Consider the following 17,899-nt stretch of genomic DNA (forward strand, 5'->3'; position numbering starts at 1 on the left):
TGTCAGAATATAATCATTAACTTACAGACAACACCCATATAAGCCAATGTGTGTATGTTCCATTTTAGCCATTTAGTTTACACTCTTATTCCAACATAACATCAACAGAGTGAGGCTCAGTCTGTACATCACCGACATCACAAACAAACAACAATAAAGAGTTTAAGGCGAGAGTCACACTGACCTGTGAAAAGTTAGAGCAAAATATTCCCTTCATCCAAGGATAATCCAACCCTAAAATGAGAAATAAGAGAATTCAGAGCTAAGGAAAAAGGTACAGTGGAACAGATGAGCACAGAGTGAGTAAAGGAGAAAAACATGGAAGCAGATTATATGCCTCCAGTAGGGAAGTGGTAATATGTGGTAAAAATATATTCAAAATGCACACTCTTAGAAAAGAACTGGTTTTTACTTTTTGTGCACTTGACAAATCCTTCATGGAAGGAATGGTTTCCTCAGAATACTTTGGTGGGGAAAATGGAAACGACCTGAAGAACCCATTTATGGTTCTACATAGCACCTTTTTTTCTGGGAGCGCTGGCCTCAGAGAGTAGTACTCTTGCCATATCGATTCCCTCACGAGTCTGTTGTGGTTTAGATTTGGATTTAGATTTCTTGCAGTGGCAGGAAAGAAAACTCTGGGAGTTTCTGTTCCCACTGAGTGGACACAGTGAGTCTGTGTTGTGCTCAGCAGCAGGAGGGGGAGGAATAAAGGAAGGCCCTCTCTCTGTCTGACTGCAGGTACCAATCAACCTCTCTGCCCTTCACATTCCCCAGTATCGGTCATGTGACCAGAGCTGCTCTTGAGCCAACAGAGCATGACAAGGAAGACTCACAGAAAGCCTTTTATTTTGTTCTTTTGTCAGAGCCGGCAAAGTTTAAATATTTGATGTTGGCTTAGACTCAGTTTTGTATCACAGCTTCAGGAAAGATTGGTTTGCTACTGTGTAGGCTGCTTTGTGCTTTAACCCCTTAAAAACCAAAGCAGATTCATTTGATTTCTTTCAAAAAACATGGGAAGAGGGCAATGGGCAGCTTAACAAGAAAATGACCCCAAAATTAGCAAGAAATTAGTAAAAAGTTACAAGACCTGATGACCTGTAACTAAGCATCCAAAAAAAAAAAGAAATGACAGAAAAGACAGAAAATCAGTCCCCCCCAAAAAAGAAAGTATATTTTCCTGAAACATTATTTAAATATATACGTTTTAATTACAAATATAGTTTTCTGGACATTTTGACACTCAGTTTTTTGATAATGTTTGAATAATTTTTGATTAGTGAAAGGATACATTAAAAACCATTTAAGAGGTAATTATGATTATTTCAGTTCACATTTGAATGCTATAATGAATTAAAGTGTCACTAAAACACTCGGTTAACACTCGACTAACAAATTAATTGCTGAATTTGGTTAAAAAATAAAAAAAAAAAAACAACATTCATTTAAACTGTTGTTTTTATTTTATTCCATTTGTAAATGTGTGCTTATTAATTTGTGTTTGTCCTCTGCTTTACCATTTACACTTGATACTTTTTCCACATTTTATCATGAGCTGACCGTTCTGTTAGCTGTCTTGACCCTTTTGCTTATAAGGTTATAAACTTTTGGCCTACATTTTTCTTTATGGGTGAAATCATAGATGATTTTTATTTTTCTCAGAAGTAGGTATGTTGCGTCTTGTATGAAATCCTGCACATATTAAAGCTTTTTGAGGTGTTTTATTTTTGTATTTTATTTTCTACCAAAAAGAAATGGATCCTAAATTGATTCTTCTAAGACTGGCATCAAGATTTCCAGTTATTCACACAACTTGAATCACAACATACAGCCTCGAGCTTGGGCATTATGAAGCAGTTAAACTGAGAGCTCTGCCTCTCTAGCTTATGGTAATCTGAATGACTGTGAAGTACAACAGTGTAAGAATCAATGATTAGCTCGACCACTTCCCAACCTGCTTCAGAGCCGTAAAGAAAAGCCGCTCTGACCGGCGTGCAGCTCACAGCCACCGTGCAGCAGCTGTGTCATGCTTGTGCAGAAACAGCTCCTCTGCCTCCACAGTGTGTTTTGCTGCAGACTTTGCTGTCAGGCTTGGGTTATGCTGTGCTGTTAGTTGTGCAATATTCTGCACAGAGCTGTTTACAGCACTCATCATTAGTCATTTAGATACTGGACAAATACAAAAGGTATGTGTATTTTCACAGATTTAAGTTGATGAAAAGGGCGTAACAGTAAAATCCAGGCCTTGCATTTGGTAATAAATACATACAAAATAAAGAAAAATAGAGATGAGATTACAGAGAAATATACACAAGCATGAACATCACAAATGGAAAAAAAAATATGCGCCCATATATAGGTTTTACATAGGCTTTGAGAATAAAAAGAGAGAGCCTATACCTATACAGAGATACTTACAGATTGAGACCAGGATACTTTAACACATCCAAAACTTCCCTTTGGCAGAGTTGATGTGCTCTATGCCCTCATAAACCATAAGGAGTCACTGGCACTGTGAAATGCACTTAAGTGCCAAGCTATGGGCTAATCACGATTTTGAATTCGAATGGCTTGTTTGTTGTTGGCATGTTTAAAACCTTCTACACATAGACGAGACAGACGGGATGTAACAAAAGTAGGGTTGCAGTTAATGAAATGATTTTTGTTTAGAAGTTCTGTTCCATTTGAAATTTAAACACATGCTACATTTGTAAGTACCAACTGGTTTGGTCCTTTTGATCTGCTGGAAAGTGTGAGTGCATGAGTCCCTTCCTAAGATTGGGGGGGCACATCTAAAAGAAATAACAGGGGGCTCAGGAAGATCTTCACTCAAACTGTGTGTTGCTCTCCATCATGGCTCAGTTTCTTTTGATCATCTGCTCAATTTGTTCTTTGTACTACAACAGATGCTCTTTTAGTGTAGGCTCCTGTTTAAGCATCTGCTTAAATTGTAAAACCTACACCGACACAAATACATTTGAATTATGAGGGCTGAGCATCTACCATCCAAGATTTTGGTTTTTGAGCTACCTCTGTGTTTAATGCTGTGTTGCAGCACAGCATTCATTTTTTTGGATTTAACTCATTTTAAGGGGGCTGAGGGACAAATATACCAGTCTCATTACTGAGAGAAAAATCTAAAATGTAAATTTAGTTTTGATTTCCTTTGTGGTTCATTTACATTTTTGTTTTATTGACATGCATCATGTGGATAAAAGGGATAAATGAGAAGCAAAAAGTCCTCCATATATATGATTCTTCCACATGTTCACACACATACACACACACGTACACACATACACACACACACACACACACACACACACACACACACACACACACACACTATTCCGCAGTCTGGCTCTTGTTAAAAAGCTCATACTCTCACCTTATTTAACAAAACAAATAGGTTTGACTTTAAGGCCTGACTTTTACTGAGATTTGTCGTGACATAATATCAGGCTGAACATGTCAGTTAGCTGGCTGCTCAAATCAAAAATTAATACTATATTCTGGTAAATATGGTGCCTTGCTCAAGACTCCTTCTCTCTCATCATAATTACCACTGGGAAGAATAATAAGTAAAATGAATACAATGTGAATGTCTAAAATGCTTCTTGTATTTTGGATGTGATGTAACCTATAGTTGCTATAATCATGACGAGGTGTCAGCCAGTTAAAACAGCCTCTGTCAGAGGTGACATGGATATGGGAGAAAGAGACAACAATTGGCTGGTAAGGTGATCCAGTCTTGAGGGACCTCTCCCATATTTACCATAAGATGCTCGTTAATATTTCAAGTGGCTGCCTGTTTGAAGTATGGATGTATTTCACACTGGAAGGTTTAGCTCACAACCATCATGGACCTTTTGGCCGGTCAGCCATTTTAAACATGCTTCTAAATTATAACAATATAAACCTCTTCTTCTTTGTCATTTTTTTCCCCAATCACCCAGGCAGCAATTAATTTATTCATTCATTAACTTTTATTTATACAGGCTGGTCTAATGAATGTCAGCATTTTAAATCGCCATCTCGTGTACACAGGACAGTGACGGTAGAAATAATACACTATTGTTATACATTATGTCATTATTAGCGAGACAATAAGAACTGACAGTAAAAGCATATACGTAGTCTAGAAATTTCATGTACATGTCTCTTGCCATTCAAATTTAGCCATAATCCATCATAGTGAGCATGGCCTCTGGGCTTATTTTGTGTTAAAATTACTTGATCACTGAATATGGAAAATGGAACAGACAAATCTAATGTCTTCTGGTGCGATGACATATGGGACAAATTTTCTATATTGCATGCTTGTGCTATTTGGTCTGAAAATTAAACCCTAAAGACAAACAATCAACAGACATGGGCACTGTGAAAAGAATATTGTGGATTTGGCTTATTCTGCTTTAAATATATATATATATATATATATATATATATATATATATATATGTATATATATGTATGTATATATGTCATTTTAGTCATTTTTTTTTTAGTCATTTTTACAATTTGAATATAGGATGTGAGTGCACCTTTCCTCATGCCTGTCATGTCTTTGTCATAAAACAGCCCCTAAAGAAAAGATTGTTTTACAAGCTAAATTCAAATGTCCATGATATATGAATGTGTTTTGTGTGGTGAAAACACAAAACAGCAGCATGTCTCCTGTGCAGCTGCTCAGTGGCCAGCGGCAGAGGCTTTAAGTGTGAAGCGGGGCACTGCTGAGAAAACAGCAGGCAAACTCCAAAAGCCAAAACCTCCAGCGATATCTGAAGGTTCATACAGAGAATCAGTCCTGTAACCTGCTTTGTTCACTCCTCTCTGTTCATACTTAGCACCTCTGCCTGTTAAGTGATCAGGTGGCTAATTGTTCTCTAGCGTGTGTGGTTAAGTTGCCGGCTGGTGGTAACATAGCCCCTAGGATTGAATATCAGGCTACTTTTACAACGTCACCTGTGCAGATCCTGGTGCCAACATATTTTTTTTTCCACCTTTCTTTGGATTCATGCTGTGTTACTATGAAAAAGCATGACAATCTTTATTGGAGAATATTATTAGATATAACCACATTAAGGGAATCATATTGTTTGAAATAAAACAGGACAACACAGATCTTAAAAAAAACACAGGGATCTTTATTTAAAAAAAAAAAAAAAAGCTGATGAGAAATGTGTAACGCCGTATTAAACAAAGATGATCAGTGTTGTGGACACAGGTGCCTCTGTGCTGCCTCAGTGCACACAGAGAGGCATTAACAGTCTTTTGCATACCTGTAACCCCCCACCCCCACCTAAATTGCTGAACACACTTATCAGGTAATAAATGGAGTTATAAAAATAAAAACATTATTAACATCGCATAAACCTGCTGATATAACATCTCAATCAAAACAAACTGCTAAAAGCCTCCACATGTATTTAAATATGCAGGGGAATTGACGGACTGGGGCCTCATTATGAAGGTGACGTTTGACCAGTTGTCATGACAACATCCATAAAAGTTTGACTGTTCCGTGGTGAAATATGAACAAGCACTGATTGTATCAAAAGAATGTGACGATAACATCTAGCCCTTTTACGTGAAGCAGAGAACTCCATTCTGTTAACAAGCAGCCGAAACACAAAAAAAACCATCATTCCATCGCCTTTTTAAAACATCGTTAAAGGGACAGTCCAATCAAATCACCTTGTATTAGTCGCTGACAAGCATAGAGGCAATTACAGAGATCAAACAGTAAAAGCCAAATCAAACACCTCCTTCATTGTGGAGTCTTAGACTCCTTGAGCCCTTTCTTCAGCACACTGTCACCCCGGTGTACAGGGCAGGTTTGTCATTCAAAAACTGTCTTTGTTTTTTTTTTTAATACTCATACATAGTCTTTCCTCTCGAACCCTGGACCACCTGCGGACCGCGGGGCAGAATAAGCCATCCGTGAGGGGTTGTATCTCTTCTCACGTGGCGGGCAGGAGCAGCAGAGGAGCCCGCCACCCAGAACCAGGAGGGCAGCTGCCGCCCAGCCGATGTAGAGCGCAGCCCCCAGCTCCCTCCGCTGAGCGTCAGTCAGCAACGGGTTGTAGAAGTCCCTGATTATCGTGTTGGCCGACCAGGAGACGGGGATAAGCTGCATGACCCCCGACACGATGAAAAAGACGCCAGAGATGATCATCACCTTGGCCTTGGACGCCTCGTCCTCTATGCAGTTGGTGCACTTGGCCCCGGCGATGGCGATGAGCACAGCCAGTATGGCCAGCAGGATGGAGATGACGGTGAGGGCGCGGGCCGCCTGGAGGTCCTGGGACAGGGCGAGCATGGAGTCATAGACTTTGCATTGCATTTGGCCCGTGCTCTGGACCACGCAGGTCATCCAAAGGCCCTCCCAGATGATTTGGGCTGTCACAATGTTGCTGCCGATGAAGGCCGTCACCCTCCACATGGGGAGGGCACAAGCCACGATGGCAATAATCCATCCCAAGATGCACAGGGAGATCCCTATCAGCTCCAGCCCTATAGACATGCTGAAACGTTTTCTTCTTCTTCTCCTTCTCCAGCTGAAAATGTGTTATACCTGAGAGGGGATCAGAGAGCAGATCTGCCGGGGGGGGGAGAGTCGACCAGACAGCCACCTAATAATTAAGGTAATTTCAGCCCTTGCAAATGTGAGTGTGTGATGATCTGGTGCCCTGGCTTCACAAGTATCCTTTATAAGGCAGATCAGGTGGAGGGGAGGAGTCCTTGGAGGAGCTGACATCACCGAGGGGAGGAAGGAGCTCTGCGCTCTCAGGATTACAGACAGGCTCTCTGCTATCAGCTTACAGGGCCGGCTTCACAATGGCTCCGGCTACAAAGAAGTTATTTTACAGTTGAAAGGGCACACATGTGTTTTACAGTCACTGTAGCAGTTCCTTGAAGGATTAAGTTCATAATATAACAGAGATAACGAGTATTACATCGCAAAAGGTTCTCAGTGCAGTTTCATATGTTCCAGGAACTTTTGTGGGAACAAGAATAAATATGTTGAAACAAGGCAGACTAAGGCAGGCTGCTGAATAGAATCAATAAAATGATGTTTGTTTTGAGAAAATTATGAAACAAGTTTAGCACTGGAAACAAATGGGGCTATCTCAGCCCACTGGAACATTTCTTTTCACTTGATTTGAGAAAAACAAGATATTTACCCTGAATATGCAACTAAACGACTTATCAAGGTGGATATTTTGCAGTGTATAAGCTACAAAAAAAAAAAAAAAAAAAAAAAAAAAAAAAAAATCTGACCAGTGTGGCTTTTGTGTCTTAAAATATCTCTAAAAAATCTCTGTTGTTATTGTAATAATATTATACAATAATATTGTTATAATAAAAATAATAATACAACATCCAAACATACACACACACACACACACACAACCCTCACAATATCAACACACATACATTAATTTACTTGCTTTATGTTATGTCTGTTATGTTTATTTTCTGTACAGTATGTCTATCTTATGTATTTTTATGACTCTTTCTGATTATTGTCATGTCTTTGATATAAAATAAAATACTACTGTATAAAATAATACTACTGCATTGCACAGCTTCCACCGTCAGCATGTGTCAGCGTTTATGAACTTGTTTGTCACAGACCTCCCGAGCTCCTCTCTGCAGCTCCGTGAGAGAGGAGTGCATCACCTCTGGTCCTCAGTGACGAGCTGCACTCTGCTGAAAACATCACACCTCAAAAACATCTCAGGAACTCAGTAAAGGCAAACACCGTGAGCTTGAACACTGAGCGCTTTTTGAGATTATCCAGCGGATTTTGAAAGGTTTCCATAAGGACGAGGCAAGTGGAATATAGTGTTTAGAACGCACGGATGAGTGTGTGTGATCCTTACACTGATCTGAAAACACAACCATCATCAAGACTGGAGTTATGAGGTTTTCATTTCACACCACGACTGTGTCTGATGTGCTCTAATAGCTCTGTCTGTCTGTCACGAGGTCGCCCTTCAAATTCTTCAGGGTTGGGACAGTCTCCCTAGATATACCCCAGAAACCAGACTAATTGTCAACCCTCCAGCTCCCCCACCCCCCAACCCCTCCCCAAGCATTCTGTGTCCCAGTGTTGACAAGCACCCCCCCCCCCCCCCCCCCCCCCCCCCCCCACCCCCCCCCACCCCACCCGCCTCCAGCATGAAACAGGCCCATTGTTTAGGAGGGCTGTTCGGATGGTTGAGCACAGAGAAGCTGACAAAGTAGAGGTTCTTGTTATCCTTAGAGCCAACAGACACATGGGAGACATGCAGGTGGACGGCTGCTGTGAAACAGACTCAGAGTCATCAGCTCAATGTCCATGTGCACAAGATCAGCCATTTTTTTTTTTTTTTTTCATATAAAGGCTTTAGAGACTGAATATCTCCTTTAATCTATGTTGGAATGTATTGCTCTGACTGTTGTATGGGGATCAGTTGTGTTACATATGGCTGAATTGTATGCAATGGTAACCAATTTAAACAATCAGTGAAGGCAAACTTAAGTACAAAAGATGAGACCTTTTTATTGTAGGAATTATGCATATAAAAAAAAAACATCAAAAATATAATAGCAGACATCACACATCACATCAACAATAGTCTTTGGTTCTGCCATTTTGGAAGAAAAATGTGCTAAAATCTATTAATAGTACAGAAAATTTGAACTTTTGAGTGATCAAGTTTCTTAACTTCACGAGCGTCTCTGCACCTCTCGATCATACACAGAACACACTATACACATAACCATCAGTTTACTTAGTAAGTCTATGCAGTAAATGCAAACATTCTGAAAAATCTGGAGTACATCTACAGTGAATTGGATACAGAATGATATATAAGGCATTCCATGTCATGGACAGGCTGTCCTTGGCCTCGTGCTTCAAACAGCCTCCGGGTTACACACCATAGTTTGAGCAGTGAGTCAAGTTTGATTTCAGTCAAAAGGGCAGCATGAAAATGCTCCGCTTGGTGGTCCTTGTTAACGATAGGTTGTTAAAAAAAAAGGTTTGTGTCCCCTTCACTTCTCTCTGAGCCATGCCCTCCAACTTTTAACACGTGTGAGCAGAGAACAGCTGCGAGGTCAGACATAGTCTCTCTTGTCGTAGCCGCTTGGGGCCAGCGACCTCGTCGGGGAGTACACCATCCTCGACGGGGGGCCGTACCTCTTTTCAGCTTGCGGGGGGCAGCTGCAGCAGAGGATGCACCCTCCTATCAACAGAAAGGCAGCTGCTGCCCAGCCCAGGTACAAAGCAGCACCTATCTCCCTCTTCTGCGCCTCGGGGGTCACCACGCTGTAGAACTCCATGACGATGCTGTGGGCCGACCAGGACACCGGGATCAGCTGGGTCAGAGAGGCCAGGATAAAGGCCACCCCGGCGGCGATCATCACCCGCGCCTTGGCCGCCTTGTCCTCCACACAGTTGGTGCACTTCGCCCCGACGACGGCCACCAGCACCCCCACGATGCCCACCACAATGGAAATAACGGTGAGAGCGCGCGCGGCCTGGAGGTCGGCGCTCAGAGCCAGCATGGAGTCATAGACCTTACACTGCATCTGGCCCGTGCTCTGCACCACGCAGCTCATCCAGATTCCTTCCCAGATGGTCTGAGCTGTGACGATGTTCACCCCGATGAAAGCCGACACCCTCCACATGGGCAAGGCGCAGGACACGATGGCAGAGATCCATCCCAGGACGGCCAGAGCCACTCCGAGTATCTCCAGTCCGATCGCAGGCATTTTTTGAACCCTTTTCTGAGACTGAGAGGCTGCAGAGGTCCTTTGTGTCTCAGTGGTCAAAAGCAGATTCACCTGCAGCAGAGAGTTGCTCTAGACTTCTCATAGCTCATATAACCACAGATGTCTTCACAGCAGAAGGTGGAGTCACTTGGTTATTGGCCAGGAGGGAATTCAAATCATTTTGTGTCCCACCTTGTTTGAATGCCCGAGACGAAGCCTTTCTATGTAAATGGCCTCGGCTTAATCATTCAACCTCCTCGGCCTCGGTAGCGCCACACGTTGTTAGGTTGAGGGTGAAAGCAAACACAAGGCCAGTAAGTCAGGTTTGGAGTGGTTAAAGGATAACAGACGTGATGAAGGATGGGTGGATGAATGATTAAAAGTGGAAGGCACAACATCAACTCCTGTGGGGTTTTCACTGTGCTCCTTTTCCTGACCTCGGCTGAGCACACTGAAAATCATTTCAACATGTATTCACTATTTTATTTATTTATTTTTTTAAATCTTACATTTACAGAATTCGTTTCAGTCGGTGTGGAAAAGAAAATCCATAAACCGCTGTGGATGTGTGCAATTCAAATACCAGCTGTGTAAAGATTTGATACAGAAACATTAACATGTTCTTGAGCTTGTTGTTGCAGGGCTTTGGGCTGAATGCTGTTATTTGAAACGACAACATTCACATAAACTTTGTCTGAGATGATTTTTGCAGATCTCAGACAAAACATTCAAAGTTTATGCGTTTAGTAAGTCAAGAGATAAAGCTTTGGCTGCTGCTGTCGGGGGCTGCCCGGCTGACCCCTCTCTGTCTCACTGATAACTCTGGGAATTTACTCCCTGAGACCACCTGCTGTGCCGCAATGCAAACAACACTGGCCACTTTACAAACCAACTCTCTTTTCTTTCAGTGCAATGCTTTTACAGCTGTGACAGATGATACCTGAAACTCTTTATCTCTACCTGATTTAACCAGTGTCATCTTTCTAAATTGGATTATTATTAGCACTATTTATTTATTCATTTATTTATTTATTCTTGGCATTTTAGGCATGTCACCCTTGTTGATGAAAAGCACTGATGGGATTTCCTCTTTTGTTTCACTGTCTCATTTCCAGGAAGTGAACTGAATGACGTCTCAGGTACAGTGTCCTGGTCAGTGACTGACATTAAAAGAGACGTACATATGTTAAAAGGCCCTATTTGATTTGATTTTGATTTGAAAATTTTATTTTGAACAACAACAAAACAAAAACAACAAGAATAACAACAGAAAATGAAAAGTGTGTTCAAAAAGGAGTGGGAAGAAGTCGAAACTTATGTACTCCCACCCCTTCTCCCTGCACAAATTATTGATGAACTTATCCTGCTTCTTGAGAGTTACTACTACCAATAGCCATAATAATAATAATAATAATAATACTGCAACTTGTACTATCACTACTACCACCAGTAACAACAACAATAATAAGAATAATAAGAATAAGAATAAGAATAATCATGATAATAATAATAATAATAATAATAATAATAATAATAATAATAATAATAACTATGAATATCATTTATAAATATACACCAATTAATCCATTTACATTTATAGAGAAGGACAAAGACAAAAGGACTTAACAATAACAAAACACAACATAAAAGAAAAGAACCTTTCTGTCATTGTAAGACAACAGACAGGTTTCCTGTCATTCAGACAGAGAAAGAACGATACTGATAGATATTGAACTGTTGTCTTGGAAACCTCAACCTCAGTTCAGCTGTTGCACGTGCCACCAAAGGACCCTAACCCTAACCCTGACCCTCCTAACTCTGCAGTCTGAACATCCAGCAGTTTCTGGATGTTCAGAGCGGAACCCATGAGCACTGTTTCAGAGAGAATTACAGCTAAAGCATTCACATTTTCATAAGGAGAGCTTCGATGCTGGCCCTGATGACTGGCACTAGTCTCCAGTGTCGCCGACAGCCTGAACTCGGTTATGCTGACTTCATACTCCATGTTTCAACTGATCACTATTTGTCAGTATTTTCATAATAAATTGTGGGATTCCTGATTCATTTACATGGTAAAAAAAAAAAAAATGTCAGTATCTATAAATATGTTGAAACCAGGCAGAAAACGGCAGATCAGGTTCAAGAAAATGACACTTGATTCAGGAAAATTCTGGAAAAATGTTGATTTGCATTGTCATAAAGTGGGATTATCTCACGTGTAGATTTGAGATGTGATGTAGGGTTTTTTTGCCAACATCTGGAGTGGAAATGACACATCGTCCAATCACAATCTTACTTGCGATAGCCTACAGCACGCTCTAAGAGTGAGATCACGCCAGGCTGTTGAAACACTGGCATGTGGTGACTGCATTCAAAGGCTCAGTTTGAGCTCTGTGCTGTGCAGAAAAAGACAGCATCATTACTTCAGATCCTTCATTTACCTGACATTTGCAGGTTTTTAAATTTCACCACTGATAACAAAAAAGCTCTTATATATAGATACAGATATACAGTTATTTATATTATTTGTCATTGCATAAAAACACAACGAAACTTCATTTGTAAGCAATCCACTCCAAATAGCAGCATGACATATACATACAGAATGTGTGCAAAAAGGACGATAATAAATAATAAATAGTTATTATAAAAAGTCAGTTGATAAAAACATGTCATGGCTGAGCATACTAATAAATATATGTTGCACTTGGTCCATGAGGATGTGAATGTTGGAGGTGGAGGGGGTTGTGAGTTCAGCAGTGTGTGTTTGAGTCTTTTGGCTTGGATGCTTGTTGGAGGCCCAGCTGTGGAGGTGGCTGAAGCAGGTGTCACTCAGGTGAGGGAGCAGAGAGCCCACAGTCCACTGAGCAGGTTTTACCACCCGACCCAAGTCCTTTCTCTGTGCTGTGGTGCAGCTGTAAGTCAGGACGCTCTGACTGGTGCAGCGGTAGAAAGTGAGCAGGTTTTGTTGGAGTCTGTTATGTTTCAGCGTCCTCAGGTCAAAGAGATGCACCTGGGCCTTCTTAATAAGGCATGTGGTGTTAAGGCTCCAGGTGAAGTCACTGAATATGTGCTGTTGTGTTTTTTTTTGTTGTTTTTTTTTTGTTTGTTTTTTCCTGAATTCTATTACTATTTCTTTGTTTTGTTTTGTTTTGTTTTGTTGGTGTTGAGGTTCAGCAGCACCATGCAGACCGTGTCCGAGCCTCTTCCCTGTGTGCTGCCTCATTATTGCTGCTAATGAAACCCACAGCGGTCATGTCGTCTGCCGAGCGCTCTCGCTTTGTTGACCGGTTCGTGTGGGTCTTATGGGGTTAAAAGCTGAACTGAAGTCAACAAACGGTGTCCTCACATAGTTGTTGGGATTTTCCAGGTGAGTGGAGCTGTGTGAAGTGCTAGCAGTGGGAAAGCAATGGTATCATTAGTGGATCTGTTAGCCTTGCAGGTGCTGGTCATGGTTGGGGGGGTTGCAGGCCATGATATGTGTTAGCAACAATCTCTCAAAGCATTTCATGACAACCTACGTAAGAGCGATAGGCCAGTGATCAGCTTAACATTATAGTCTCTTACTATGAGATGATTATGTCTGTATTTTTGCACACTTGACTTTAGGTTCATGTGATCTGTTTCCAGGGGCGCCGTAAATGGGGGAAAAGTTAGGACAATTCCAAGGGCTCTTGCCTGACAGGGGCCCCCAAAAATAGGTAAAAACTAGGCCTAATATAAAATTATTAAACCATCATCGAGTAAATATATATATGTTTTTGGTTTTTTTTTTTCATGGGGCCCAAAATTCCTGGTGGCACCCCTGTGCGTCTTAGTTTTTTTGTATTTTTCTATTGTAATTTTTGTACTGCCACCTGTACTTTTCTACCAGTCATTGTTAAAAAAAAAATTTTCCAGAATTTCCCTGGTTGGGATCAATAAAGTATATCTATCTATCTATCTATCTGTCTGTTTCAAATGTGTTTTGAGATGTTATGCTCCCCCATTAAGAGGGAGCCAGTGCTCTTGCTCTGTGGTTTGTGTTCATTGCTCAACAGAGTGTCGTGCAGATAACACGAGCACGCAGACGGGTGTGCTCAGGGACACAATCCTGCCTATAAGACATGGGCTGACTTAAGGGGAAAAGTTACAGGACAGTAAGAAATGTGTCCTTTTGATCGCGGATCTCATGAATCAAGCCAAGGCAAGTCTGCAAAACAGGGAAAACGCTTCTAACTTGTGATTGTCAGAAACGTCTCATTTCTAATGCGGTGAATAGTAACAAGATGTTATAAAACTGAAATGACTTGCACAGGCTTTTGAGGAGTCTCATTAGTATTCTGATCTTTTAATTCCCCACTAACTCACTCTGTATTTCTCTGTGCTGGTGTTGAGGCTCTAAAATGTGGACTTGAGGGACCTTGAGGCACTCGTATATTTTCAATCTATTATGTGGCAAATTGTTGAGAAATGGTGCGTGGGTGTTGCTGTTAGCTGCTACACGTGTTGGGGTTATCAACCTTTCAAAATAAATCCAGAGTTTTTTTTTTTTTTTTTTTTTTTTTTTTGCTTGTTTGTTTGTTTTTCAGGAAACTTCTTTCGTTTGTCCCATAACTTCAGTGGACCTTTTGAGGATTCAGATCTAGTTTTTCTCTAGTAACTCTCTCACATGTGGAGGAAGGTAACCAGTCCCAAACCAACTGGACAATGGGGACTTTGTGGACCTTGTGGACACTATTACAGTGTGGGTTACTTCCCCTTTTATCTCTGACTCAGTTTCAATCTCACAAATGGAGGACAGGATACAATAGAAGGCAGACGGTGCCTCTCTGAAACAAGTCACCCATTGTTTCTGCTCCCATTTCCACTGGGGGAAAAAAAAAACTAATTTGTGAGGGCACCTGTCAGACTCTTATTTGATAAGATTTCTCCATATTTTGACCAGTTTTTCATACTACATAACTTGCACCTATGTCATTGTATAGCAGGTACACCATATAGCTGTACCTCACTGTAGCACACTCCTTTCACCATATGTTTCTGGCTTTGCTGCATGTGTAAAGGCTCCAAGCATAACACATGACAGATGAGGATGTTGCATGATTTTATTCAGATTTTTCGTAGAATCTTCTTCAAGCAAAACAAAACTATGTAGATTGTCACTTTGTGATTTTTTTTTCAAGAACATAAAAAATATAGATGTTTTACATTCAAAAGACAAAAAATACTACATCTAGGTCTAAGTAAAAATAATTAATCCTTGAAATAAAATACAGTACAAACAACACTGATTCCCACCCTTTCAGTAAAATGGTCATAACAAAAACCACAAAGCATGAAGCATGCATGAGTCATTTGTACTTCATCTCTAAATCCACAGTGATGCCTTGACATCCACACCACCAAATCAATCCACAGGACACCTCATCTACTGCAAATCCTCAGCAGGACACATTTGCTAACACTGGTTGTCACATTTTCACCAGAACCCTCAGATGTTCATACGTAGTCTCTCCTGGGGTATCCATTGACTGACATGGTCTTGATGGCTGAGTAGTCCACTCTGGGGGGCATGGAGCCTCCGCTGCCGGGTGCTGCAGCTGCACTGGGGGGGCAGGAGCAGCAGAGCAGGGCTCCCCCTAAGATGAGCAGGCAGGAGGCAGCCCAGCCAAAGTACAGAGCGTTCCCAAACTCCCTCTTCCCCGTCTCCTCCAGCAGCGGGTCGTAGAAGTCCAAGACGATGGCGTTGGCTGTCCAGGACACGGCCACCAGCAGCAGCAGTCCCGCCACCATGAAGGTCACCCCGGCTGCCAGCACGATCCGTGGCTTGCTGCTCACATCCGGGCTACAATTGGTGCACTTTGCGCCGGCCACAGACAGGCCGATACCCACAATGCACAGCACCATGGAGACGATGACCAGGGCGCGGGCCGCCTGCAGGTCCACCGGCAGCCCCAGCATGGAGTCGTGCACCTTGCAGTGCATCTGACCCGTGCTCTGCACCGAGCAGTTCATCCACAAGCCCTCCCAGATCACCTGGGAGATGACGATGTTCTGTCCGATGTAGGCGGCCACCCTCCACATGGGCAAGCCGCAGGCCACCATCACCCCGAGCCAGCCGGCCACGGCCAGGATCATCCCCAGGATCTCCAAGCCTGCCGAGTACATTGTTGTCGCTGGAGCCGGCCGGGACTGGAGATGGAGCTGGAGCTGAACGAGGCTCTCTTCCTGGGCACTGTGGGATAGAAGGCCCTCTGTGTCCGCAGGCTCAACCCTCTTGAGATGAAGGCGATATCAGATCTCGTTGGCTCAACGTCCAGTGTAAGGGTTTTAGTGAGGGAGAAAAAGAGAGGGAGAAACAGATTCTACCTTCTTTATACAGCTAAGAAGACTGAAGGTGGAGTCAGCTTAAGGTGGCATCATGTTTACTTTTAAATTGTACTTGCATTTGTGGGTACTTTGTTATTTCTGAGAGCGTGTCAAACAACAGGAGTTGGTGTGTCGTCAGATACACCCTGCGACTTAGTAGAACTTATGAAAACATATTTGTTGAGGTTATTAATGCATTGATAACAGCATATATATATATATATATATACATATATATATGTGTGTGTGTGTGTGTGTGTATTTATTTAGTTATTTAGTAAGATACCAGTGTCTCTAATCCAAACCTAATACATCATTTCAGTGTCAGAATACTGCAGATTAAATGAGCCTTTATAAAGTAATTTCTGAATCTAGCGTATTTTTGTATGCTCACATAGATGTGAGCATACAAAAATACTCTTTAAATGCCTTTGTCAGATTTGGGAGAGAGACCTTGTGTATCTGTTACATGTCACAATCTTGAAGGAAAATGCTGAATCACCCTCTGAATGAGATCCCCATGCAAGGTAATGACATACAATGACAGGCCTTGTTTTCTGCATTAGTCAGCCACATAATCCCTCCTGGGAGAGAAAAAAATACTGGATTTAGCTCAGGAGGCTTCACTGTCACCTGGCATGTCTGGGGTTATTGCCTTCAAAATAGAGAGCACATGGTTAAACTATTCAAATGAATAAGATACATTATAGATATTGCCAGGTAGTCTATGAATTAACATAAATCAAATCAAGGCACTTTATTCGTCCTCAAAGCACAGTTAGATAAAAGGTAAACAGTGTTGTGCATTCATCACAAAAGACAAATAAAAAAGGGGATGGAGACATAAACAAAGAATAAGATTTCTACAAGATAAAAACCCTGGTGATAAAAAGTCATTCAACATTGGTAAGATTTCTGGACTCCTTAAAGGTCACTCCATGGCAAAAGTCAAACCAAAAACACACAGCAGGGATGTAATGGTAAGTCTTTTGGGGAGCTATTCCCTCCTGCGAATATTCCCTTTGCATTTGATCCTTATTTCAAAAGAACGGAGCTTAACAGGGCTTCAGTGCAGGCCAGCCGAACTGGACAACTGGACAGCTTAATTTAAAGTGAATTGCCAGTGATTTTATGAAGTGATCACGTTTACTCCGATGCTGTTTCGAGCGAAGATGCCTACATTCAAGAAGCACTGGAAAACTCACTGAGAATCAAACACAGCCAGAGCTCTCAAAGAGAATGAGCTTTGTTTCTGTTCAGCCTTCAAAATGATAGTTAGAGATGTGGAAGTTGGCTGGCAGGTGCGCTCTGCGTCATTACTCGTCTGACTCTTATTAACAAAGGTCATCTTGGTTCAGGGATCAGGATGAGTGTCACTGATGTCTCCTACCCCCACCTGACAGGGACCTAAACATCTGCAGCCTAAATAGGCGGTCACTAGAGGGCTTGGCAAAACATCATTAATAAAAATAAGCTCCTTCCTAGATTATTTATACACTGTGTGCCAAAGGGTAATGTTTTCCATCAGTTTCAATGTGTTACTGTGAGACAAAAATAGCCTGTCTCCTGGTCAGAAATAGACTTGAGCTTCTAAACCAGGGCAGACCTTCAACTGGCTGACCTGGTACAGAACATCATTGGTTACAGTTTCTAAATTATCTATTTGTACTTGAGTGAGGCTGAGATTCCCACTAATTCCTCACTCACAAGTTTTTGCTGCTATTATAGTCTGAGTAGGAGAGGAAGCCATTAGATGTGTAATGTCAATAGATGCCAAAAGATG

At 41.7% G+C, this 17,899-nt stretch overlaps 3 protein-coding genes across 3 annotated transcripts; all 3 read right to left on the reverse strand.

The window, feature by feature from the left end:
• Positions 1–5,125: 5,125 nt before the first annotated feature.
• Positions 5,126–6,672, reverse strand: LOC115370646 (claudin-3-like). The gene has a single exon (XM_030067754.1). The coding sequence runs from the start codon at positions 6,524–6,526 to the stop codon at positions 5,879–5,881; it is 648 nt and encodes a 215-aa protein (XP_029923614.1). The 5' UTR covers positions 6,527–6,672; the 3' UTR covers positions 5,126–5,878.
• Positions 6,673–9,108: 2,436 nt separating this feature from the next.
• Positions 9,109–9,765, reverse strand: LOC115370040 (claudin-4-like). Its single transcript, XM_030066831.1, has one exon. The coding sequence runs from the start codon at positions 9,763–9,765 to the stop codon at positions 9,109–9,111; it is 657 nt and encodes a 218-aa protein (XP_029922691.1).
• Positions 9,766–15,246: 5,481 nt separating this feature from the next.
• LOC115370063 (claudin-4) lies at positions 15,247–15,918 on the reverse strand. Its single transcript, XM_030066874.1, has one exon. The coding sequence runs from the start codon at positions 15,913–15,915 to the stop codon at positions 15,247–15,249; it is 669 nt and encodes a 222-aa protein (XP_029922734.1). The 5' UTR covers positions 15,916–15,918.
• Between the last annotated feature and the right edge of the window lie 1,981 nt (positions 15,919–17,899).

The sequence above is a fragment of the Myripristis murdjan genome, chromosome 13 (genome assembly GCF_902150065.1).
Source record: "Myripristis murdjan chromosome 13, fMyrMur1.1, whole genome shotgun sequence".
NCBI lineage: Eukaryota > Metazoa > Chordata > Actinopteri > Holocentriformes > Holocentridae > Myripristis > Myripristis murdjan.

Excerpts from the sequence above, each read along its gene's own strand:
- LOC115370646 (XM_030067754.1), bottom strand. The coding sequence starts at position 6,526 with ATGTCTATAGGGCTGGAGCTGATAGGGATCTCCCTGTGCATCTTGGGA.
- LOC115370040 (XM_030066831.1), bottom strand. The coding sequence starts at position 9,765 with ATGCCTGCGATCGGACTGGAGATACTCGGAGTGGCTCTGGCCGTCCTG.
- LOC115370063 (XM_030066874.1), bottom strand. The coding sequence starts at position 15,915 with ATGTACTCGGCAGGCTTGGAGATCCTGGGGATGATCCTGGCCGTGGCC.